The sequence below is a fragment of the Carcharodon carcharias genome, chromosome 19 (assembly GCF_017639515.1).
Source record: "Carcharodon carcharias isolate sCarCar2 chromosome 19, sCarCar2.pri, whole genome shotgun sequence".
NCBI lineage: Eukaryota > Metazoa > Chordata > Chondrichthyes > Lamniformes > Lamnidae > Carcharodon > Carcharodon carcharias.
In genome coordinates, this window is record NC_054485.1 from 70,225,605 (window position 1) to 70,253,052 (window position 27,448).

At 44.2% G+C, this 27,448-nt stretch overlaps 1 protein-coding gene and 1 pseudogene across 1 annotated transcript; one reads left to right on the plus strand and one right to left on the minus strand.

Annotated features, from left to right (window-relative positions):
- Positions 1-2,930: 2,930 nt before the first annotated feature.
- Positions 2,931-9,605, minus strand: LOC121291219 (annotated as a pseudogene).
- On the plus strand, positions 6,600-25,803 carry LOC121291437 (zinc finger protein 91-like). The gene is given in 3 exon segments (XM_041212601.1): positions 6,600-6,635; positions 9,243-10,744; positions 22,182-25,803. Coding segments are annotated over 2 exon segments (2,142 nt in total). The 5' UTR covers positions 6,600-6,635; positions 9,243-9,724; the 3' UTR covers positions 23,304-25,803.
- Positions 25,804-27,448: the final 1,645 nt, after the last annotated feature.

A 27,448-nucleotide genomic window follows, 5' to 3' on the forward strand; every position in this document is an offset into this window, starting at 1 on the left:
TCCACAGGGATCGGTGTTGGGTCCCTTGCTGTTTGTGGAATATATAAACGATTTAGACTTGAATGTAGGACGGTTGATCATTAAGTTTGCGGATGACACAACAATTGGCGGGGCGGTAAATAGTGAGGAGGATAGCCTTAGATTACAGGAGGAAAAAGGCGAACTGGTCAAATGGGCTGATCAGTGGCAAATGGAATTTAATCCAGATAAGTATGAGGTGATGCACTTGGGCAGGACAAACAAGGTATGGGAATACACGATGACTGGTAGGACCTTGGGAAGTGCAGAGGATCAGAGGGACCTTGGTGTGCATATCCACTGGTCCCTTAAGGTAGCAGGACAGATAGATAAGGTGGTTAAGAAGGCATATGGGATACTTGCCTTTATTAGCCGAGGCATAGAATATAAGAGCGGAGAGGTTATGCTGGAACTGTATAAAACGCTTGTTAGGCCAGAGCTAGATTATTGCGTGCAGTTCTGGAATCTGTATAATGAGAAGGATGTGATTGCACTTGAGAGAGTGCAGAGGAGATTTACCAGGATGTTGCCTGGGCTGGAGAGTTTTAGTTATGAGGAGAGATTGGATAGACGGGTTATTTTCCCTGGAGCAGAGGAGATTGAGCGGAGATATGATTGAGGTGTATAAAATTATGAGGGGCATAGATAGGGTGGACAGGAAGGAACTTTTCCCCTTGGTGGAGGGATCAATAACCAGAGGGCATAGACTTAAGGTAAGGGGCAGAAGGTTTAGAGGGGATGTTAGGAAGAATTTTTTCACCTATAGGGTGGTGGGAATCTGGAACTCACTGCCTGAAAGGGTGGTAGAGGCAGAAACCCTCATAACATTTAAGAAGTATTTGGATGTGCACTTGCAAATGGCATACAAGGCTATGGGCCTAGTGCTGTAAAATGGGATTAGAATAGTTAGGTACTTGTTTGACCGACGCAGACTCAATGGGCCGAAGAGCCTTATCTGTGCTGCAGACCTCTATGATGACTATGAGAGCCTCTATGAATCTGACATCATGTCATCAGATGGTCTTGCAAAGGGAGGAAGCGTAACACTTCACTAGGAAAGAAAGACTTAGATTTGTATATCAACTTTCATAAACATAGGGCATGTGAATCGACTTACAGCCAATGAAATGCTTTTCGAAGTGTGTCACTTTTGTTATTTAAGAAACGTGGCAGCCAGTTTGCACAGTGTGACGATCATGTTTGGGACCGTTAACATTTGAAGAGAAATGTGAACACCCAGTGATTATCCAACAGAATTACGCCATAAGATTTTACATTTTTAAACAAAAATGCTATTGTATACAAAATAAATAAACAAAGTAAGCATTGTTAACACTACACTTTATGATTACTTATGCTATGAACTCAATTCTACTTCTTACTTTTCCCCCAAGCGTTCCTTTTATATATTATAAGAATACTAAAGGTCCAATCACTTCTTTCGGGATCAAGCAAAAGGCATGCCACAGCCCTCCAGAATTAGCTTTAATTCTCCTCAGTGTTTCAGATATTCTCAATCCATAACTTTTTAGCTGGACGACCCTCCAACTTCTCTTTAATACCTCATAACTATGGATGCCTCAGCTTCATGTTTGGATTGCAAGGAGAAACCCAACTGCCTTTGCACAGCTTCCAAGCTAACTCTTCTGACTGCTTTCTGCCACAAGACTCAGCGAGGACCACTATAGATTTTTTCACTAGTTTTAAAATAGGTAAATCTTCCACCTCTTTTTCCCCTCACAAGATCTAAACTGTGCTTCTCCTTCACCCATATACCATGCAGTGAACGATTAAGTTAGTATTTTCTCTGTTTAAAGTGCAGGCCTGATGAACGATCATCTGTTGGCTCTCTCAATTCAATGAGATTCCATCTACATCAAAACAAAACTGCAGCTGCCTTCTATGAGCAAACACCCAGCTAAATTAAACAAAAGAAACTTCTACCCAACTGTTTGATTCTGCAGCCTATATGGATAATTAATATTACTAACGGATATGATTATCCTCTGTGAAGGTTCCTTTGGTCCATGAGCAAACCACCCCCCATGTTCACAAAGTCACTTTCAGCTTCTTTTCATCTGGAAACTACATGCATAATTTAAATCCTTTACTGAAGTCAGGATAGTGTCAAGAACATACTTTTATTTTTTTTTCTTGGACTGTGCCTTTAAGAGTTGACTGTGGCTTTAAAAACTAGCATGGCTGCAATTTAAAAGAGGTTCAATGGAGCAGGAAGAAGAAAATCTACAATATTGCTATTATGGAACAGTGTGTACTAGGTTGGACAGCATGTTGTTGAAAAAGGGACCTGGTTTAAGAGGAAACTGCCTAGCGACAGCGTTTTGTTTGGCTCCTGACCAAGTGGCCAGGTTCCATGTGAGGTTAATTCAGTAGATCACCTCACAGCCTGAAAAGAAGACCTGAAACCCCTCTCTCTCTCCTGTGTTCTGTAGACTCCAGTAATCCTGCCATAGTAGCTAGCTAGCTATTTCTCACATCGAAACAGTTAGGTAGAATTGGGGCAATTTGGTGGTCTGATTAAACTTCTCACATTTGTCACAGCTCAGGGAGCAGTGGGGCTTGATACCACAGCGCACTATCCCCAGTGAGTCGTGACAATAGACCTTTTGGCTCCATTACAAACTTAAAGATGACCCCCTATTGTTTATCACTTTCACACCTCTACCCCTTGTAAGATAAACATAGTTTAGCTTTATACTGTAATAAATTCCAAGCTTGTTTGAATTGCACTTACATCAGAGTTTTTACCAGTTTCTCAAAGTATTTATATGCCATTTATATACAGTTAAAAGCTTCAGTTAATACCTGAAAGGATGACACGTCAAGATTTCACATTTCAAAACTTTTATTGTGTCAAATGACCAAACAAAAACACTATTAATGAAACACTATTTTCTTTTGTGGGCAACTTACACTTTAAACTCTAGAAATGTTTTACCAATCACACATCGCATTGTCCAGAGAGTTACAGTTCTTAGTATAGACAGTTCACAGTTGCTCCAGCTTAAAAATGGTTGCTACTTTTTACTTTCTCAGTTGGGTAACTTCTAATCCCAGAACTACCTTTCACGATGAGGGTAACACTGTTCCTCCCTTACTCTAGCTCCAAGTTAGGCAAATCTTCCAGCTTCTTTTAACACCTATGAACATGCATTCTGCATTGTGATGCTTTTGAGTCAGCATTTTCTTTGCTCAAGGTGCAGTGTGGATCTGCTGATGTGTTTGTAGATTGAAGGTTTGGGTGAAGGACTTGTCAAAAACATTGCATCTGAAGCATTTTTCCCCTGTGTGGACCCTCTGGTGTCCCAAGAGGGTCAAAGACACAAGGAAATCTTTTAACACAAACCCGTGTGGATCCTCTGATGGAGCAAGAATTTGGATGACCATGAGAAAGATTTGTCACAGAGCTCACACTTGAACAGCTTCTCTCCAGTGTGAATGCATTGATGTGCATGGAGTTTCAATGACTGTGTGAATGCTCGGTCAGACACCTCACACTTGAAGGGTTTCTCCCCTGTGTGAATGCTCTGATGTGTCAGGAGGCTCAAAGATGTCACAAAAGTTTTATCACAAACCACACACTTGAAGAGTTTTTCCCTCTGATGGACCAGGAGGTTCCCTAACTGTGTGAAGGCTTTGTCATACACCTCACTCTTGACCAGTTTTTCCCAGGTGTGAATGCATTGGTGTATGTGGAGGGACGACGACTGTGCGAATGATTTGTCACACACCTTGCATGTGAATGGCTTCTCCCCAGTGTGAATGTGTCAGTGTTCACGGAGGCACCATGATTTCGAGAAGGATTTGTCACACACCTCACATGTGAAAAGCTTCTCGCCTGTGTGAATGCATTGGTGTTTGCGGAGGGACGATGAGTTCGAGAATTATTTGTTGCACACCTTGCACGTGAATGGTTTCTCCCCTGTGTGAATGCATTGGTGTATGTGGAGTTGCGGTGAATACGAAAATGATTTGTTGCACACCTTGCATTTGAATGTTTTCTCCCCTGTGCAAATGCACCGATAAATCACCAGGCCCGATGACTGTGCAAAGCCCCTGTTACACCCTCACACTTGAAGGGCTTCTCCCCAGTGTGGATGCGTCGGTGATTCCCAAGGTTTGATGTCTTTGTGAAGGCTCAGTCACACACCTCACACTTGAACGGTTTCTCTTCAATGTAGCTATCCTTGTGTTAATATTTGTACAAAAGATGCCCCTTGAGCTTTAGGAAATCCTATGAGCCTTTGGAGTCCTCCTCACACACCCCCCAGCCTCATCATAACCTATCATCCATAGCCAAACCTTTGGAAAGGTTGGTTCTGATGGAAGGCTCCACACCACTGACCAGTTTCTGATCTGATGATATGTCAAAGCTCCCCTCACCCAACCGATTTCCAGATGATGGTTTCACTGCCCAACCTTCTCTGTGTTGAGCAATGCTGTGAAGGGACTGGATGTCTTCCCACAGTTGTGCAGTTATTCCTTGGGTGATGGTCAGGATCTATCTGCGGGTCTACCCTCTGTGTATTCCCTGATGTAGTACGGTGCAATCCTTCTGTAAAACAGGAAAAGGAAATATGATTTCCTCCAACTCCCTCTCCTCCTTTGCTGAAGGAACTGACTCCTCAGTTAGAGACTGTCCCACAGTGAGTGCCAGTCAGGTATTCCCCCGTGTGGGGGATCGGATGCAAGTTCTCCCCACACCTCAGGAGGAGGCGAGGTTTGATCATCCACTCACTATTTTTGTCTGAAGACACTTTAACATTGTGCCTTGCACTCATGTGCTGGGCTCCAACATGGTTGAGAATGGAGGTGCTCAGGGAGCCGCCTTCTGCTACTTGACTGGTTGTCCACAATTTTTGACAAGATTTGGTAGGACCACAGAGCTTTGCTCTGATGTGCTGGTTGTGGTGCTGTTTGATCTGTTTATTACCCGCTATGCTTGGTGTTGAGCCTACAAGTAGCCCTCTGTATTACTAGGAGAGGGAGAAGAGGAAGGGGAAAGAGGAAGAAGATGTAAAATAGGTTGAGAGGATAAGGAGAGATAGCTCACAAGAAATAGGAGCAGGAGTTGGCTATTTAGCCCATCGAGTCTGCTTCTCCATTAAAGAAGGTTATGGGTGATCTGATTGTGGCCTTGGCTCCATTTCTTGCCTGCCCCCCCATAACCCTTGACTCACTTGTAGATCAAAAATCTGTCTAACTCAGCCTTGAATCTATTTAATGACCCAGTCCCCACTGCTCTCCGGGGAAGAGAATTCCAAAGACCAATGATCCTCTGAAAGAAGAAATTCCTCCTCATTTCAGTCTTATATGGGAGACCACTTATTTTTAAACTGTGTCCCCTTGGTCTAGATTCCCCCAAGAAGGAGCGATAGAGAGGAGGAGAGAGAGATGTAGGAGAGAGGATGAGATTGAACATGGAGAGATCGAAGGAAAGGAGCAGGATGAGAAATACAGATGGGCAGGAAAGAGAGAAGGAGAGGTAGATAGAAGAGAGAGGACGAAAGTGCAGGGAGAGGAGGAGGAGATGATAGGAGGAGAGTAAATGATCTGCAAAGTGAATGACTTCATTAAATTTAATACAACACTTAGAGAGCAGCAGCAAAGGTCACTGGAGTTTTATGCAGTAGCTGCTTCCCCAAGGTGCTGGGAGTGATTGATAACACTCACATGGCATTGAATTTCACCTGAGGAGACCCACAGAGCTACCTGAACAGAAAGCAATTCCCCTCCTTAATGTAGTGTGTAAAGTCACTCACACTGGATCATCCCACAATGCTTTCATTATCAGAAACTCAGACATCACACCCATATTCAGGAAGGTGAGTGACCTGATGGTCAGTTGATTTGGGACGAGGTCCATCCCTTCCTTCCGGAGCTGAGGCCACCATTTTATGCACCGCACATTGAGGAGTAGGTGTTGTTTATTGAAGCCTCTGTCTCCAAACATTCAGACAATCTTTTCTCTCCTTCCCAGGTGTCCCTTTCTCGTGTGCCCATCTCTCCTTTGCCTCTCTCTTCTGTTCTTCTTGCTCCTGTGACCCTGCTCCTCCTGGCCCCCTGTCCCTGCTGTCATCCTCTCCCTCCTGTGTCCCTCTCTCGTGTGTCCCCTCTGTCTTTTGTCCCTCTCTCCTATATCCCTCTTTCCTGTGCATGTGCTGACCCGACCACTGCACGTCATCACTGCCTTGGATGTTGTGGGTGTTCCTCTTCTGGTCTGCTGTCAAACACGCCCGAGGCTACACATCCCACACTGACGTTGTCAGTTTGAAAGCCTCCGAAGAATGCTATTCCCACAGTAAAAATCTTTGTCAAACATTTACCAGGGGAACTGAGACAGCAGCTGCAATAAGTGAGGTTTTATTCAGATGGGACAATGACAAGTTTAAATCCCCACCTGATCTGCTGCTCAAAGTCACCTCCGTTTCACTGGTCAGTTTCCCAGCTTCAGGAAACTCATGTTACTCCAGAAATATTTGGATTGGCTGTGAGTGACGTCAATCAGAGAGCCCACCCACTCTGCCCATTCTCTCCTCTTCCTCTTCCACAGCTGGTTCACTTCCTGTAGGGACTGAAAACCAAGTGAGGAGATGGTGAGTGAAGGAACAGAATTTATAATAATTACATCACATAATATCCACACTAATGTTCAGGCAGTCTGACTATCCTGTGGGGAATCAGGTGTGGAAATGCCCCTTATGCTGTGTGAGAAGATCCAGCTGAGAGAGCTGTTTACTGGGTGCTTTGTGCTGAACTGTTTGACTGGAGCTGTGTGTTGGATATTGAGTGTGTTTATTGGAAGCATTTCCCTTCTGATTTACAGGCTGAGTTTTGTTGCTGGGTCATTACTGAATATGAGAAGGTGAGGTGTAATTATCTGGGAGGTGCAGAGTGTCTGAGGATTCTTACTGATTTCCTATTGTTGAGTTGTGTGTGTGTCTTGGGAGCTGGTTATTATCTTGTGGACTGTGAATGGTCAGTTCTGTCTGTGTGTTGCGATCTGGATGTTTCCTGTCTTTTCAAGTCCCTCTGAGATCTCCCACCACTCTATCTCCAAATTTCGGAGAGGGTACGGAAGAGATTGACTGGAATGGTTCCAGGATTGAGGGATTACAGTTACGTGGACAGAACAGAGAAGCTTGGATTGTCCCCGTTAGAGCAGAGAAGGCTAAGAGGTGATTTGTTAGAGATGTTCAAAATCGTGAATGGTCTAGACAGAATAAATAAAGAAAAACTGTTCCCATCGGCAGAAGGACCAATAACTAGAGATTACAGATAAAACAACCAGAGGCAACTTGAGGGAAAACCTTTTTACACAACGTGCGGTTAGAATTTGGAATGCACTGCCTGATAGGATGCAGATTCAATAATAACCTTCACTAGGTTCAAATTTGGACTCTAAAGAATACCCAATGCTGCTCCTGGCATGTCTATCTAATAGTTTGATGATATTCATGGAATGAGGGCTGTGCCGGGCTGTGAGATTGTGATGGAATACAATCCTGATGGCTCACCGTTCCTCATGGATACCCAGTTTTGGGATCTGTCCTTAGCCTACTTCCCTAATGATGATTAACATGGTGAAGTGCCTCATTCATTTATTTGGAGGGAAATGGTAGTTTTAATTGAACTTCTTTGACCTGAAGCAATGAGACTCCATGGAGTCAATACTGAGACTTCCCCACCTTTCAGTGGGATGAGACATACCCAGGGATGGTGACAGAGGAGTCTGGGATGTTTACAGATTGATTCGACTCAGTCAGTATCACTGCTACTTGACCAGTCTGTGGGGCAGCTCTCCTCACTTGGGCACTTGTCCTCAGACCTTGGTAAGAGAGACTTTATAGATTTCACTGGGCTGAGATCACCTTAATCTTATTCTGACAGAATGCCAAAATTGTCTAGATTTATTTGATTTTCCTCTTATTATTGGACTTTGTAGTGATTGTTTATCATTGTTTGCTCAGCCACTTCAGAGGGCAATTCATAGTCAGCCATGTTGTATGGGACTGGAGTCACATGTAGACCAGACCAGGCAGTTGTAGTAGGTTCCCCTCCCTGAAGGACAATATTTGGGTTTTTAGGACAACCTGAAAGTTTTCATGCTTTTATTTTGATTCTGTTCAAAAATTCCAAAACGTATTAAATTCAGTTTCACAAGATGGAGTGGTTGAGGTGAATAGCATAGATGCCTTTAAGGGAAAACAAAATAAGCACATGAGGGGGAAAGAAACAGAAGGATATGCTGATAGGGTGAGATGAAGAGGAGTGAGAGGAGGCTTATGTGAATCATAAACCCCAGCATAGACCAACTGGGCCGAATGGCCTGTTTCTGCACTGTAATTCTATGTATGTAACTTTCCGTGGTTGGATTTGAACTTACAATCTCTGGATTGTTCGTCCATCACCATAGCAATTTGGCTGCCATACCTTTCACCTGTAGGAATGTTTCAGTGCTTCATGAGGTTCAATGAATGATTGAAGCCCTCACCAGACTTTTATTTTTTTATTGAAATGTCTTTTAATGCCTTCTTTAAAGATTTTACCTGAAGGGCTCGGCCTTTCCCAAAAGCCTGGGCTTGGATTTGGTAGTTTTACCCAGTGCTGTGATTGATAGCTGAATTTGGGATGTGCAGTCTGAGCGAGTGCGGTGTATCTAATTTCCCAGGATAAACCAGAACCCTCAATCAGCTACACTGAAGCAATATTTTCCTTAGCTTCTAGCACTTCCTGCTCAGTGTGTTTTCTTCAAATAATTTTGCAAAAGAAGGGGAGAAATTTCAAAAACCTCCTTTGAATTAACATTTCTCCTGAGCGTCTTTTGTACTAAACACATACTCCTAGGTTAAAATGGTCTTCATCAGCACGACACAAGCTCATTGTGAATTGATAGCCCATTTTACACTCTGCCCCACTGTCTTTTCCATTGCCCTCACGGTACCTGGGAAGATGGGGGGCTGGGCAGAGGAAAGAAAGTAGCCACGTTGTCTGCTCCTGGTCACTATCCAGTGTCCCTGCTGGAAACAGAGGGTGTGTGACAGTCAAGTGAGGAATAAGAAAGAACTTGCACCTGATTCCCCACATAGGGGAAAAGCAGACAGGTACTCACTGTGGAACAGTCTCTAACTGAGGAGTCAGCCCCTTCAGCAAAGGGGGAGAGGGAGTTTGAGGAAATCATGTTTCCTTTTCCTGTTTTACAGAAGGATTGCACCATACTACATCAGAGAATACAGAGAGGATAGACATCGCAGCTAGATTGTGACCATCACCCAGGGAACAACTGCACAACTGTGGGAAGAAATCCAGTCCCTTTGCAGCATTGCTCAACACAGAGAAGGTTGGGCAGTGAAACCATCATCTGGAAATAGGTCGGGTGAGGGGAGCTTTGATATATCATCAGATCAGAAACTGGTCAGTGGCGTGGAGCCTTCCATCAGAACTAACCTTTCCAAAAGTTTGGCTATGGGTGATCGGTCAGGGTGAGGCTGGGAAGAAGTGTGAGTGGGCTCCAAGTGTGGTGAGATCTTCAGTAAGTCATCAAGCCTCATGAACCACTGACTCATTCCTACAGGTGAGAGTCTTTTCAAGTGTGAGGTGGGTGAGGAGGACTCCAAAGGCTCATTAGACAATCTTACCTACAAGTTCCACCTATAAGTGCCACTAGTGACGTGTGGACAGCAACATGGAAGACAACCCTTTCAAATGTGAGGTATGCAATCGAGCCTTCACACGTTCATCGACACTCGTGAATCACCAACGCATTCACACCGGAGAGAAGCCCTTCAAGTGTGAGGTATGTGACCAAACCTTCACATGGCCAACGAATCTCTTGCAACACCGACGCATGCACACTGGGGAGAAGCCATTCAAGTGTGAGGTGTGTAACAAAACCTTTGCACAATCATCAGCCCTGGTGGATCACCGACGCATTCACAGTGGGGAGAAACCGTTCATGTGCGAGGTGTGTGCCAAATCATTCTCGCAGTTATCATCTCTCCGCTCACACCGACGTATTCACACAGGGGAGAAGCCCTTCACATGTGAGGTGTGTAACAAATCCTTCGTGCACTCGTCTCACTTCCGTGTACACCAACGCATTCACGATGGGGAGAAATCATTCGTTTGTGAGGCGTGTAACAAAGCCTTCACCAACTCATCAAACCTACTGATGCACCAACGCATTCACACAGGGGAGAAACCCTTCAGGTGTGAGGTTTGTGAGAAGGCTTTCACCCACTCCTCTGCTCTCCTGAGCCACCATAGGATCCACACAGGGGAGAAACCCTTCAAATGCGAGGTGTGTGACCAAGCCTTTGCACATTCATCGACACTTGTGAACCACAGACGCATTCACACTGGGGAGAAGCCGTTCATGTGTGATGTGTGTAAGGAGGGTTTTGCGCAGTTATCACGCCTGGTGAGTCACCAACGCATTCACACGGGGGAAAAACCATTCACGTGTGAGGTGTGCGACAAATCATTCTCGCGGTCATCGATTCTCCGCGAACACCAACGCATTCACACAGGGGAGAAGCCGTTCACGTGCAAGGTGTGCAACAAATCATTCTCGCATTCAGCTCACTTTCGGGTACACCAACGCATTCACACAGGAGAGAAACCATTCACCTGTGAGGTGTGCAACAAATCATTCTCACGGTCATCGACCCTCCGCAGACACCAACACATTCACAAGTGAGAAATTGTTCAAGAGTGAGGTGTGTAACAAAGACTACACAGATTCATCAAACCTCCTGCTCCATAAGAAAATCCACAGGCGGGAGAAACTCTTCCAGTTTGAGATTTACTATAAAGCTTTCTTAAGTCTTCAAACTTCCTGGGTACCAGCAGATCCACACAGAGAAACCATTCAGATGTGAGGTGTGTGACAAAGCCTTCACATAGTTCATGCAGCTCCTGGAGCATGAGCACACAAACACCTGGGAGATACCCTATAGAAACATCACTTAGAACTTTGACTTGGCTTTAGACCTTCCAGAGGAACCTCCGACATGGTCTTTGTTACCAGACAAACCCAAGAAAAATGTCGAGGACAACACCAGGAACTCTTCATTACATTAATCAATGTGACCAAAGCATTTGACTCAGTAAATCACAAGGTTCTGTGGATTGTGCTCCAATGATTTGGATGTCCAAGAAACTTCCTCACAATCCTGCAATTGCTTCATAATGATATGACTGCAGCTGTCTTGAGTGGAAGATCTGAAACAGAAGCCTTCAAAATCCAGTCTGGTGTCAAGCAAGGCTGTGTGATAGCCCCCATTCTATTTACAATCTACCTAACAGTGACTATTTACTTCATCAAAGATCAACTGCCCTCTGGTGTCAGTATTAAATACCATCTAGATCTCATTTACCTCGGTTAACTCCACACCAAAACTAAACTGAGCACCATAGATACACGCGATCTACAGTTTCATTGCCCACTCTGTAACAGATTTGCAAACCTCTCTCGATCTCTTCCATTCTGCATATAAGAAATTCACCTGTCCTTGAATGTTGCCAAATCAAAATTCATATATCAACCCACACTTGGTCAGCCAAATATTCCACCTCCCATATATGTTGGAAGTAGAGACTCTGGAATATGTTGAGCACTTCCCAAACCTCGACAGCCACCTCTCTCAAAAGGCCGCCATTGACGAGGAGATCCAACACCGGATTAGCTGTGACAGTTCAGCCTTCTGCAAACTATGGCAGTGAATGTTTGACTGCAGCAGTTTGGATTGCAGAGGTTCAGGAAGGTGGCTCACCACCATCTTCTCAAGGACAGTTAGTGATGAGCAACAAAGCTGGACTTGCCAGTGATGCTCATGTCCTGTGAAAGAATATAAAAAATACAAAGATGGCTTCAAGTGAGCAAAACCTCAAGTGCACAGAACAGTTGTCATCACCAATCTCCTGTGCTGCTGCAAGACCCGGACTGTGTATGAACAGCACGTAAGAGTGCGAGAGAAATTCCATCAGCAATACTTCTGTTGCATCCTCCTGATTCAATAGGAGGAGAATCAAATGAATACCAGTGTCCTTCTTGAAGCTGGGTCCACAAGCATTCAGGAAAATGTCCTGCAGGAACAATTTCAAATGACTGGCCACTGTGTACGAATGGGCAAAAACCATCTGCCCCACAGGTCCTCTTCTCTCAAATGGTCAATGTTCCAGGGAAGATCAAAGGAAATGCTTCAAAGGCATTCTGAAGCTCTCTTTGAAGCACAGTGTCATTGACCTTAATGATTGGGAGGAGTTTGTGACCAATCATTCAGAATGGTGACAACTTGTCCATCAAGCTGCATCTCGCTTTGAGTCCTAACGCCTTAATGATGAGGCAGCGTCGCGGCAGAGAAGGAAAGAAAAGGAAGCAAAGGAAGCAGGGGGAGTTACAAAGAACATCGTGCCTCACATGTCCAAACATCTGTGGATCAAGAATCAGCCTGCTCAGTCACATGAAGACTCAAGGCAGAAACTCACGACCCTGACTGGACGTCATCCTACCTATCAAATCTCCGATCACTATTGCTCTTCTGTTCATCTTTGTGCCCCCTGTACAGTTGAACCGGCTTTGGAGCCATGGACTTGGCTCCGGCCGCACTCCTCAGATCAGTCATCACTTTAATCAGTATTCAGGACTGAACACTGGTTGGAGAGTGAGATACAATCAAGGACACCTGCACTAATTGCCTTCTTGTCACTTCCTGACATCTTCCCTGAAACCCTAGCTCAAATGTTAATGCTTTGCTCCCTTTGCTGGTAAAGTGATCCAGCTCTCAGGAGTGGGTATGGGGTATAATCGGACTCTGATTTAGTTGGTGATGTGAATTATAGACAGATCCTCTTCAGATGACGGGTGTTTGATTAATACCATGGGTACTGTTTGTACTTGCTGTCTGGGAGGACTACTATCCTGAGTATGGTGAGGGAGTGAGGCTGATTCTCTGCAGACCTGAGTTCCCTCAGCCCATCATACCTCGATGCAATAGCAGTGTGATACGTTCACCTTACACTCTTCCAAGATTCATTTTATGTTCTGGGAAAGAGTCATTTTCAAATTCTTTGTTATTTTGGTTGTTTCAAATTTTGATGCGAGCTGAATATTGTGTTGTTGTTTGTCTGTTGTTTTATCAATCTCCTGTATGGATTTATAACTCATGACAAAATCATACATTAATTTTAATCTAAACTACCTGATTTGTCAGCACAGCGTGTTCCTATTCATTGAAACACTCAGGAGCCTACAGTAAGCCCTGTACACGGTACATTGGTCAATGTCACTGTGGGCTGGTATACTTTTCTCCTCAATGGGTTTATAATTTTAGTTCACAGGAAGCATAACATTTCCCTGAGGAAAATTCCAGTTTGACATCAAGATGTCCGAAAACATTTTACAGCCAATCAAGTGCTTTTTGAAGTGTGGTCACTGTCATATTGAAGGAAACGTGACAGCCAATTTGTGCATAGCAAGCTCCCACAAACAGCAATGTGATACCGACCAGATATTCTGTTTTTGTGACATCGGTTGCAGGATCCATATTTGCCAGGACATCAGGGATAACTCTCCTGCTCTTCTACAACCTAGTATCATGGGATGTTTTACAGTCACCTGAGAGGGGAGATACAGCCTTGGTTTAATTCATCTGAAAGATGGTACCTCTGACAGTGCCACACTGGAGTGTCAGTCATGATTTTTTTGTGCTCAAGTCCTGGAGTGGGACCTAACCCACAACCATCTGAATCAGGCAATAAGGTTGCAGGTTCAAGTCCAACTCCAGATGGATTATTCCATGAACGTGGATTAAAGTTGTTGTCAGGGCCACACAAATAATTCCTCAGGCCCTGGGCTCCCTGTACAAACCTCACCCACTATTTATTGAACCACAAACATGTTGCAAAATGAGTGAAGAAATTATCCTGTAGATGTTTACACACTACAGTGATCATGAAGCCAATCAGATCACAATGTACCACCCTTGAATAAACTGCTTCAATTGGACACATTTTTTGAATACTTGCATTAACAAAACTCCGTGGTAAATATGCAACAACCACAAGTGCACAGGTTGTGGACAAGAGTTTGCTCTATTTTGTGTTGGTTGTATCAGTGTAATCCAGCTGAAATTGACCATATCAGGAATTTTAAATGTAAGTTATGTCAAGTGTAAATTGAACTTTTCTGATCTTTATCACTGGTTTATTAAACATCAGTGGCCTTCCTTCATCATGAGGTCAGAAATGGGGGTGTTTGCTGATGATTTCACAATGTTCAGCACCATCCATGACTCCTCAGGTACTGAAACAGTCCATGCCCAAATGCAGCAAGGCCAAGACAATCTAGGCTTGGGCTGGCAAGTGGCAAGTAACATTCGCACCACACAAGTGCCAGGCAATAACCACCACCAACAAGAGAGAATCTAACCATCGCCCCATGACATTCAATGGCGTAATCATTGTTGAATCCCGCTCTATCAACATTCCTGGGGTTACCATCGACCAGAAACTGAACTGAACTGGCCAGATATATACTCTGGCTACAAGAGCAGTTCAGAGGCTGTGGCGAAAAATTCTGCCCATCATCTACAAAGCACAAGTCAAGGGTGTGATGGAATACTCACCACTTGCCTGGATGTGTAAAGCTTCAACAACACTCGAAGCTTGACACCTTTCAGGACAAAGCAGTCCATTTGATTGGCACCTCATCCACAAACATTTGCACCCTCCACCACCAATGCACAATAGCAGCAGTGTGCATCATCTACAAGATGCACTGCAGGAACTCACCAACCTCCTTAAACAGCACCTTCCAAACCCATGACCACTACCGTCTAAAAGGACAAGGTCAGCAGACACCTGGGAACACCATGACTTGGAAGTTCCCCTCCAAGCCCCTCACCATCCTGACTTGGAAATATATTGTCGTTCCTTCACTGTCGCTGGGCCAAAATTCTGGAACTCCCTCCCTATCATCACTGTGGGTTGCAGCGGTTCAAGAAGGCACCTTCAACCCTACCTTCTCAAGGGCAATTTGGGATGGGCAATAAATGCTGGCCTAGCCAGTGATGCCCACATCCCATGAATGAATAAAAACAATCACCAAGGAAGCTGTAATCAATCACCGAAATGATCACGGCCCTGGATGGGAATAATGAGAGTGGTGAGTTGCTGCCGATTGCGCCTATTGAGGCGGCTCTTCAAATGACACTCAGGGTTTTTGGGCATTCAGACACCAACAGTCAGTCATATTCATGACTCCAGTCTACATGTTGTGGTCAGCAATTATTTCAGCAAACTACAGGCCCACAGATTAAAGTTTATTTCAGTTCTGTCACATAAACTGAAGAAATAGTTTAACATAGTCATAATTACATTATTACCTCAATAATATTGTATGGAGTTTCTGCTTAGTTTTTTCATTTATTATAGAGTTTAAAATGGTCAACTTTCTCTCTATCCCTCTCATCTTTATAATACCGGAGGAGGAGAGATGGAGAAGATTGAGGAGGAGGTGATTCGGGACAAGGCCCATCTGGTGAGAGGAGATGGACTAGACACCCTGGGAGAGGAATTGGATGAAGAGAGCTGAACTTCCAGAGGAGGTGATCTGTGGACAGGACAGGGTTGTCAGCTATTAACTCATGGGGCATAAAGTCACACAATGAGCCCCATCTCACTTCCCTAGCACCAGATCAATTTCCACTCTCCTGTGACCCTCCCTCCTGTGACCCACCCTCGTGTGCCACTCCCTCATGTGTCCCTCCCTTGTTTGCCCCTCTCTCCTGCGTCCCTCTTTCTTGTACATGTGCTGATCCCAACACTGCACATCATCGCTGTCGTGGATGCTGTGAGTCTTCCTCTTCTGATTTGTCAAACACATCCGAGGCTACACATCCCACACTGATGATGTCAGTTTGAAGAATGTTATTCCCACACTAGAAATCTCTGTCAAACATTTACCAGGGGAAACAAAAACAAAAAAGGGTCATGAGGACTCGAAACGTCAACTCTTTTCTTCTCCGCCAATGCTGCCAGACCTGCTGAGTTTTTCCAGGTAATTCTGTTTTTGTTATTGTTTTGGATTTCTAGCATCCACAGTTTTTTTGTTTTTATTTACCAGGGGAACTGAGACAGCAGCTGCAACGAGTGAGGTTTTATTCAGATGGGACAATGACAAGTTTAAATCTTCACCTGATCTGCTGCTCAAAGTTGCCTTTGTTTCACTGGTCAGTTTCCCAAGCTTCGGGAACTCATGTTACTCCAGAAATATTTGGATTGGCTGTGAGAGACGTCAATCAGAGAGCTCACCCACTCTGCCCATTCTCTCCTCTTCCTCTTCCACAGCTGGTTCACTTCCTGTAGGGACTGAAAACCAAGTGAGGAGATGGTGAGTGAAGGAGCAGAATTTATAATAATTGCATCACATAATATCCACACTAATGTTCAGGCAGTCTGACTATCCTGTGGGGAATCAGGTGTGGAAATGCTCCTTATGCTGTGTGAGAAGATCCAGCTGAGAGAGCTGTTTACTCGGTGCTTTGTGTTGATCTGTTTGACTGGAGCTGAGTGTTGGATATTGAGTGTGTTTATTGGAAGCATTTCCATTCTGATTTACAGGCTGAGTTTTGTTGCTGGGTCATTACTGAATATGAGAAGGTGAGGTGTAATTATCTGGGAGGTGCAGAGCGTCTGAGGATTCTTATTAATTTCCTAGTGTTGAGTTCTGTGTGTGTGTTGGGAGCTGGTTATTATCCTGTGGACAGTGAATGGTCAGCTCTGTCTGTGTGTTGGGATCTGGGTGTTTCCTGTCTTTTCAAATCTCTCCGAGACCTTCCACCCTCTTATCTCTGTAACCTCCTCAGAAAAAAAGACTTGCATTTATATAGAGCCTTTCACAACCATGAGATGCCCAAAGCTCTTTACAGCCAATGAAGTACTTTTGAAACGTGGTTACTGTTGTAATGTAGGAAACTTGGCAGCCAATGTGTGCACAGCAAGCTCCCACAAACAGCAATATGATAATGACCAGATAATCTGTTTTTTAGTGGTGTTGATTGAGGGATTAATGTTGGCCAGGACACCAGGGATAACTCCCACGTTCTTCTTCAAAATAGTGCCATGGGATGTTTTACACCAACTTGAGAGAGCAGAGGGGCCTTGTTTGAGATCTCGTCTGAACGACAGCCCCTCTGACAGTGTAGCACTTCCACACTCCTTTTGTGCTGTACTATTATATGATTCTGTATGATTCTATGAAGGGTTCTCTATTACCATCCCTTGCTCTCAGTGTCATCTCCCTGTGTTGGTCAGGAATAGAGACAATGTGCATAGGAAGAGGTTCCACTCACAGGAGAGACTAGTGATCCTGCCTCAGCTCATCTGCTGCTGAATCCCTCATCCATACCTTTGTAGGCTCTGGACTCAACTATTCCAATGCTCTCCTGACTGTTCTCACATCTTGCACTGTAAACTTGAGCTCCTCCAAAACTCTGTTGCCCATGTCCTAACTGACACTAAGACCCATTCCCCAATCACCCCTGTGCTCACTGATCTACATTGGCTCCTGGTCAAGCAACACCTCGATTGTAAAAGCATAGAAGATAGAGCAGCAGTAGGTCATTCGGCCCTTTGAGCCTGCTCCGCCATTCAATATGATCATGGCTGATCCTCTATCCCAACGCCATACTCCCGCTCTCTCCCCATACCCCTTAAGCCTTTTGAGTCTAGAAATCTATCTAATTCCTTCTTAAATATATTCAGTGATTTGGCCCTCTGTGGTAGAGAATTCCATAGGTTCACCACCCTCTGAGTGAAGAAGTTTCTCCTCATCTCAGTCCTAAATGGCCTACCCCGCATCCTGAGACTGTGACCCCTTGCTTGAGACCCCCCTCCAGCCAGAAGAAACACCATCCCTGCATCCAGTCTGTCCAGCCCTGTCAGAGTTTTATACGTTTCAATGAGATCCCCTCTCATTCTTCTCAACTCCACTGAATAAAAAACAAAAACAAAAATACCTGGAAAAACTCAGCAGGTCTGGCAGCATCTGCGGACAGGAACAAAGTTAACATTTTGAGTCCGAATGACCCTTCAACAGAACTAAGTAAAAACTTAATTTTGTTGAAGGGTCATTCGGACTCGAAACATTAACTGTGTTCCTCTCCGCAGATGCTGCCAGACTTGCTGAGTTTTTCCAGGTATTTTTGTTTTTGTTTTGGATTTCCAGTATCCACAGTTTTTTGCTTTTATCCGCTGAATACAAGCCTAGTCAACCCAATCTCTCCTCATACGACAATCCTGCCATCCCAGGAATCGGTTTGGTGAACCTTTGTTGCACTCCCTATATGGTAAGTATACCCTTTCTTAGGTAAGGAGACCAAAACTGCACACAATACTCCAGGTGTGGTCTCACCAAGGACCTGTGCAGCTGCAGTAAGACATCCTTATTCCTGTACTCAAGTCCTCTCACAATGAAGGCCAACATACCATTTACCTTCTTAACTGTTTGCTGCACCTTCATGCTTGCTTTCAGTGACTGGTGAACAAGGACATCCAGGTCCCTTTGTTCATGAACATTTCCCAATCTATCACCATTTAAATAATACTCTGCCATTCTGTTTTTTCTACCAAAGTGGATAACTTCATACTTATCCACGTTATACTGCACCTGCCATGTATTTGCCCACTCACTCAACTTGTCTCAATCACCTTGAAGCCTCTTTACATCCTCCTCACCACTCACAGCCCCACCAAGTTTTGTGTCGTCAGCAAATTTGGAAATATTATATTTGGTCCCCTCATCCAAACCTTTGATATTTATTGTGAATAGCGGGGGCTGGACTACTGATCCCTGCAGTGCCCCACTAGTCACCGCCTGCCACTCCGAAAAAGACCCATTTATTCCTATTCTCTGTTTCCAATTCTCAACCGATGCCAATATATTAGCCCCAATCCCCTGTGCTTTAATTTTGCACATTAACATCTTCTGTGGGACTTTATCAAAAGCTTTCTGAAAATCCAAGTACACCACATCCACTGGTTCTCCCTTATCTATTGTACTAGTTATATCCTCAAAAAACTCCAGTCAAACATGATTTCTTTTTCATAAATCCATGTTGACTTTGTCTAATCCCGTTGATATTTTCTAAGTGTCCTATTATCACATCCTTTATAATAGACTGCAGCATTTTCTCCACCACTGATGTTAGGCTAACCGGTCTGTAATTCCCTGTTTTTTTTCCTCCCTCCTTTTTTAAATAGGGAGGTTACATTTGCCACCCTCCAATCTGCTGGGACTGTTCCAGAATCTACAGAATTTTGGAAAATGACAACCAACTAATCCATTATTCCCATGGTCGCCTCCCTTAGTACCCTGGGATGTAGATTATCAGGCCCTGGGGATTTATCAGCTTTCAGTCCCATTAATTTCTCCAGCACTGTTTTTTTAGTATGACTAATTTCCTTCAATTCCTCCTTCTCACTAGACCCTTGATTTCCCCAGTATTTCTGGGAAGTTATTTGGATCTTCCTCTGTGAAGACAAAACTAAAGTAGTTGTTTAATTACTCTGCCATTTCCTTGTTCTCTATTATAAATTCTCCTGTTTCAGACTGTAAGGGACATGCATTTGTCTTCACCGATCTTTTTCTTCTTACATATTTATAGATATTTATTTACAGTTCTCTTTTAAGTTCCCTGCAAGTTTACTCTTATACTTTATTTTTCACCTCTTAATGAATCTCTTGCTCCTCCTTTGCTGAATTCTAAACTGTCCCCAATCCTCAAGCTTGCTACTTTTTCTAGCGACTTTATATGACTCCTCTTTGGATCTAATACGACCCTTAATTTCTTTTGTTAACCATGATTGGGCCACTCTTCCTGTTGTGTTTTTGCGCCAGAAAGGAATGTATAACTGTTGCAATTGATACATTCATTCCTTAAATAATAGCCACCCTATCCACCGTCATGCCTTTTAATGAAGTTCCCCAATCTATCTTATCCAACTCACGCCTCATACCTTCGTAGTTTCCTTTGTTCAGATTTAGGACACTAGTTTTGGATTGGACTACTTCACTTTCCAACCTGAGGAAGAATTCTATCATGTTATGGTTACTGTTCCCTAAAGGACCCTGCACAACAAGCTTATTAATTAACCCTTCCTCACTGCTCAAAATTAAATCTATGATAGCCTGTTCCCTAGTTTGTTTCTTAATGTACTGGTCTAAAAGAAAACTCGTACACACTCCAGGAATCCTTCCACCACAGTATTATTGCTAATTTAGCTTGCCCAATCTATATGTAGATTAAAGTCAACCATGATCACTGTAGCACCCTTGTTACATGCATCTCTAATTTCCTGTTTAATGCCATCCCAACCTTACCTCTACTGTTTAGAGGCAAATAGACAACTCCCAATAATGTTTTCTGTCCCTTGTTGCTTTTTAGCTCCACCCAGACTGATTCTGCATCTAGATTTTCTGAGTCAATATCCTTCCTCACTATTGCACCGATTTTATCCTTAACTAACAATGCCACTCCACCTCCTTTTCCTTCTTGCCTGTCTGTCCTAAATATTGAATGCCCTTGGATATTCAGTTCCCAGCCTTGGTTAACGTGCAGCCATGTCTCTATAATCGCAATCATATTGTGCCCATTTACACCTATTTGCGCTGTTAACTTGTCTACCTATTGCGAATGCTCTGTGTATTCAGATACAGTGCCTTTAGACTTGTGTTTTTAACATTTTTAATCATTTCTTTTGTACCAAGGCCCTATTTGCTGCTAGCCCGTTTCCTCTGCCTTCCACTTTTGCTTTTTAATTTTCTGTCTGTCATTTCTATCTTTGTTTCCCCCTTTTGTGTCTCCCCACTCAGGTTCCCATCCCCTTACCACTCTAGTTTAAACCCACTCCCACAGTACTATTGAATCCTCCTGCGAGTATATTGGTCCCAGTCCTGCCGGGTGCAACCCGTCTAGTTGGTACAGGTCCCATATTCCCCAGAATCGGTCCCAATACCTCAGGAATCTAAATCCCTCCTTCCTATGTCATCTCTCCAGCCACGCATTCATGCGGTCTATTCTCCTATTCCTGATCTCGCTAGCACATGGCACTAGGAGGAATCGTGAGATTACTACCTTTGAGGTCCTGCTTTTTGATTTATTTCCTAGCTCCCTATATTCTGCTTTCAGGACCCCTCATCCATCTTTTTACATATGTTGGAACCGATACGGACTATTACCTCTGGCTGTTAACCTTCCCTTTTCAAAATTTCCATTGAATTAACATTTTTCCTCAGTGTTTTTATATCAACCACATACTCTAAAGGTAAAATTGGATTTCACCACACGACATGAGCTCATAGTGAATTGATAGTCCATTTCCGACTGTCTTTTTCATTGCCCTCAAGGTGCCTGGGAAGATGGAGCCTGGGCAGAGGAGAGAAAGTAGCCACATTGTCTGCTCCTGGTCACTATCGTGTCCCTGCTGGAAACAGAGGGTGTGTGACAGTCAAGTGAGGAAAAAGAAAGGACTTGCATCTGATCCCCCACACAGGGGAATAGCAGACTGGCACTCACTGTGGAACAGTCTCTAACTGAGGAGTCAGCCCCTTCAGCAAAGGAGGAGAGAGAGTTGGAGGAAATCATGTTTCCTTTTCCTGTTTTACAGAAGGATTCAACCGTACTGCACCAGAGAATACAGAGAGGATAGACACCACAGATCCGCAGATAGATCCTGACTCCCACCCAAGGAATAACTGCACAACTGTGGGAAGAAATCCAATCCCTTCACAGCATTGCTCAACACAGAAGGTTGGGCAGTGAAACCAACATCTGAAAATCGGTCGGGTCAGGGGAGCTTTGACATATCATCAGATCTGAAACTGGTCAGTGGTGTGGAACCTTCCATCAGAACCAACCTTTCAAAGGTTCGGCTGTGGGTGATCGGTCAGTGTGAGGCTGGGAAGAAGTGTGAGTGAGCTCCAAGTGTGGTGAGAGCTTCAATCATCCATTGAGCCTCATGAACCACTGGCTCATTCCTACAGGTGAGAGGCTGCTCAAGTGTGAAGAGGGCTCCACAAGCTCTTAAGATCTCCTCATACGCAAGTGCGCCTGTTGTGCAATTGTTGTCACAAGGACAAGTGCATGGCAAATAAACCATTCAAGTGTGAGGTGTGTGACCGAGCCTTCACACAGTCATCAACACTTTTGCAACACCATCGCATTCACACCGGGGAGAAACCATTCACGTGCGATGTGTGCAACAAATCATTCTCGCAATCGTCGGCCCTGTGCGTACATCAGCGCATTCACAGAGGGGAGAAACCATTCACATGCGACGTGTGTGACAAATCATTCTCACAGTCATCGGCCCTGCGTGGACATCAACGCATTCACACAGGGGAGAAACCATTTGTGTGTGACGTGTGCAAGAAATCGTTCTCTCAGTCATCACACCTCCATGCACACCAACGCATTCACACAGGGGAGAAACCATTTGTATGCGAGGTGTGTGACAAATCATTCTCGCATTTAACAAACCTCCAGGCACACCAACGCATTCACACAGGAGCAAATCTGTTCAGTTGTGAGATATGTGACAAAGCCTTCACACAGTTCTCGAGCCTCCTGGTCCATCAGACGGTCCACACAGGGGAGAAACCCTTCAAGTGTGAGATTTGCGATAAAGCTTTTGTGACATCCACAAAGCTCCTGATACACCAGAGCCTTCACACAGGGGAGAAACCGTTCAAGTGTGAGGTTTGTGAGAAGGCTTTCACCCAATCCTCTGATCTCCTTACACATCAGAGGATCCACACAGGGGAGAAGCCCTTCAAGTGTGAGGTGTGTGATCGAGCCTTCACACAGTCATCGACGCTCGTGCAACACCGACGCGTCCACACTGGGGAGAAGCCATTCACATGTGAGGTGTGCGGAAAATCATTCTCGGACTTATCGAACCACCGTGTGCATCGACGCATCCACACTGGGGAGAAACCATTCAAATGCAAAGTATGCGATAAATCATTCTCTCAGTCATCGACCCTCCGCGAACACCAACGCATTCACACTGGGGAGAAACCATTCAGCTGTGATGTTTGTGACAAGGCTTTCACCCACTCCTCTCATCTCCTGAGGCACCAGAGAACTCACATTGGGGAGAAACTGTTCAAGTGTGAGATTTGTGACTAAGCCATCATACAGTTATCAGAGCTCATGGAACACCAAAACATCCACACCGGAGCAAAGCCATTCAAAATATGAGGTTCTTTGTGAGGGCTACGGATATAGGGCCTCTTAAATCGCCATTACATTCACAGAGTGGAGCTCCCTTGCCTGTAGTTGTTGGGCTTACCTGCACCCTTTTTTGAACAAGGGTGTAATTTTTGCAATTCCCCAGTCTTTGGCACAACCCCAGAGTCTAAGGAAGATTGGAAAATTATGTCCAGATCCTCTGCAATTTGAACTCTCATTTCCCTTAGTATCCTTGGATGCACATCATATGGTCTTGATACCATATCATCTTAAAGTACAGCCAGCCTATCAAACACCTCCTCCTTATCAATTTTAAATCCTGTCTGAACTGCCTCCTCTTTCAGCATGACCTGGGCAGCATCTTCTTCCTTGGTGAAGACAGCAAGCAGGAAACTCCTTTCTGGACCCTCATTGGCCCCATTCCTTCTTTTACCACCATTGTACTATTTCCATGCCTATAGAAGATTTTTGGATTCCCTTTTATGTTAGCTGCCAGTCTCTTCTCATACTCTCTCTTTGTTACTTTTGATTTTTTTTTCAATTCCCCTATGAATCTTTTACTTTCAGCCTGGTTCTCTGTTGTATTATCCACCCGACATCAGTCATAAGCACACTTTTTCTTCTTCATCTTAATCTCTATTTTTTTTGTCATCCAAGGAGCTCTGGATTCCTTTGCCCCATCATTCCCCTTTGGAATATTCCTTGACACTGCCTGATCTATCTCTTTAAAAGCAGCCCATTCTTCAGTTACCATTTCCCCTGCCAACCTTTGATTCCAATTTATCTGGGTCAGATCCATTCTTATCCCATTGAAGCTGGCTTTCCCCCAGTTAATTATTATTCCTCTGGATTGTTCCTTGTCCTTTTTCATAGCCAACCTAAACCTTATGATACAATGATCACTATCTCCTACATGTTCTCCTACTGACACTTGATCCACTTGGACCTCTCATTTCCAAGAACCAGGTCCAGCAATGCCTCCTTTCTCATCGGACTGGAATATACTGGAATGGGAAATTCTCCTGAGCACACTCTAGGAACTCTTAGCTCTCTCCGCCCTTTACAACACTACTATCCCAGCCTATATTCAGATAATTAAAGTCTCTCATTATAAGTACTCTATGGTTCTTGCACCTCTCTGTGATTTCCTTGCAAATTTGTTCCTTTACATCTTTCCCTCTAGTTAGTGACCTATAAACTACACTGAGCAATATAATTGCACCATTTTTGTTGCCAAATAGATCCTGCCCTTGACCCCTCTGGGCCATCCTCCTCAGCATTGCAATGTTCTCCTTAACCAGTCCTGCCATACCTCCTCCTTTCCTTCCTTCCCTATCTTTCCTGAACAACTTGTATCAAGGAATATTTAATACCCAGTTCCACCTTCCTTTGAGCCAAAACATCACTTGGCAATCTAGGCCAGCAACTCACCAATATTATTTACTTTACTTTGCACATTCACAAACATGCACTATAACCCTAATCTAGACTTTATTACTTTCCCTCTTACTCTGAAGCCACCTAATATCTTATTTTTTCCTACTCTAGTGCTATCTGTCTCTCCCAGTACTTCATGTACCTTGGGGTTCCTCTCTATTCTGACCTCCTGTTTTCACACCCCAGCCAGGTTAGGTTAAATCCTCCCCAATAGCTCCAGCAAATTGCCCACAAGGAAATTCGCCCCAGCTCTATTTAGCTGTGACCCACCCAGGCAGTACAGGTCCCATCTTCCCCATAACTGATCCCAACATCCCAGGAATCTAAATCCCTCCACCGTGCTCCATCTCTCCTGCCACACATTCACCTGCTTTATCCTCCTATTTCTATACCACTATATGTGGTATCAGGAGATAGGTCCTGTTTGCTGATTTCCTACCAATCCATCTAAATTCTGACTGCAGGACCATATCCCTCCATCTATGTCGTTGGTACTGATGTGGACCCTGACCCCTGGCTGTTCACCCTCCATCCCCTCAGGGTGCTCTGCAGCTATTCAGGGACACATTGACCCTGCATCAGGGAGGCAACATACCATCCTGAATTCATAGCTGTGGCCACAGAGATGCCTGTTTGCTCCTCTAATCCTATCTCCTATCAATATTGCTCTTCCAGTCTTCTTTGTGCCCCCTGTGCAGCTGATCCAGCTTTGGAGCCATGGACTTGGCTCTGGCTGCACTCCCCAGATCAATCATCACTTTAATCAGTATTCAGGACTGAACACTGGTTGGAGAGTGAGATACACTCAGGGATTCCTGCACTGCCTGCCTTCCTGTCACTTCCTGACATCTCCCCTGAAAACCCTATCTTGAATTTTAATGCTAAGCCCTCTGTGCTGGTAAAGTGAGCCAGTTCTCAGGAGTGGATATGGGGTAGACTCAGACTCTGTTTTACTTGGTGATTTTCAAATGCTTTGTTATTTTGGTTGATTCATAGATTGGTGTTGTTGTTGGTCTGCTTTTTATCAATTTTTTGTATAGATTTATAACTTACAATAAATTCACTTTTTCAATTTAACCCAAACTACCTGTTTTGTCATCATGGTAGTGTTCCTATTCACTGAAACATCAGGAGCCTACAGTAAGAGTCCTGTACACAATTTATTGGTCAATGTCACCGGGCTGGTTTACTTTCTCCATCAATGGGTTTATAATTTTCAGTTCACAGGAAGCAGAACATTTCCCAAAGAAAGAAATACTTATATTTATATATCAACTTTGACAAACTCAGAGTGCCTGAAAGCACTTTACAGCCAATGAAGTGCTTTTTGAATGTAGTCACTGCTGTAATTTAGGAAACTTGGCAGCCAATTTGCACACAGCAAGCTCCCACAAAAAGCAATGTGATCATGTCCAGATAATTTGTTTTGGTGACCTTGATTGTGGGATCCATATCAGCTAGGACATGGGGGATAACTCCCCTGCTCTTCTACGGCCCACCTGAGAGGGCCTTGGTTTAACTCACATGAAAGATAGTACCTTTGACAGCGCAGTACTCCCTCAGTACTGCACTGGAGTATCAGCCTCAGTGCTCAAGTCTCCAGAGTGAGACTTGAACCCACAACCTTTTGACTCCCAGAGATGAGAGTGCTAACTAAGCCACAGCTGACAATAAGTTATAATATTTCTGTTACATCAAATTCAGTTTCTAAAGGGTTAAGTCCCAAGGCTGTGTACAGAATGCTTTTTCCCCTGTATACTGGCAGTCTGAAAGTTTGATTTGATTTTAAGTGGTAACTAGTTAGAGCTGCAGGTGTCAGTGTTATTTTTGTGTCTGGGTTCCTGTTTTTTGTTTTATTTAGTGCATGCAAATTCCCAAAGTTGTTTGTGAGGACAGGAAGCCAGGGGAGAGGAGTTGAGTGGAGGGTTCCAGTTATGATGCACATTGTTGAGTTCAGTTGAGTCTCAGCAAGATGTGTGTTTGATGACCTTTGCCAGATAGGTGCACAGTACTGTGCTGCGGAGTCTGATAGGGCGAGTGCTGAGGTCCGGAGTGCTGGGGCAGCAGCTCCCCATGTAGATCCAGCAAGTTTGGTCAGTAGATTGTCTTTGGTTTTGATCTTTGCTGTTGTTTTCTTCAGATATTCCTGGAAGGACAGAATGCTATCTAGAGTCACTCCCTGATTTGTTGGGTTGGGATCCTGCTTTAGTCTCTGGTCATCTATGTAGATAGGCAATTCATTTTTGGCGCTGGCATTGTGGAGCTGGAATACACTGGATATGGATTTAGAAGGATTCAATGTGAGACGCAATGTGCTGTAGTCGTCCGTCAACTTTGTAACCTCTTCATTCAGGATGTGGTCAAGTGCAGAAGGTTGGAGCCTGGGTGGTTGAACAGATGTCATCAGCACAGCTGAATTTGTGGGACGTGGTGGTTGGCAGGCCATTTGTATATGTGTTGAACAGGGTTGCCAAAAGTGGACTCTGATTTATCTGTCGTGATGGAATGTTTCAACAGCTTTCCTGAACCAGGTTGGAAACATTCTGGACAGCTTTAGGAGCAGGTGTATGAAGCTGTGAAAGGTGGTAAAGTCCCTGGTGTCAGTTGGAATGGACATCTTAAGGGATTGTCTTCAATCAGTACTGCTGATTAACCATTCTGCTTTCATTCACTCATAAAAGTTCTATTGTTTAGGCACAGTTCTAACAGTCTGTCAG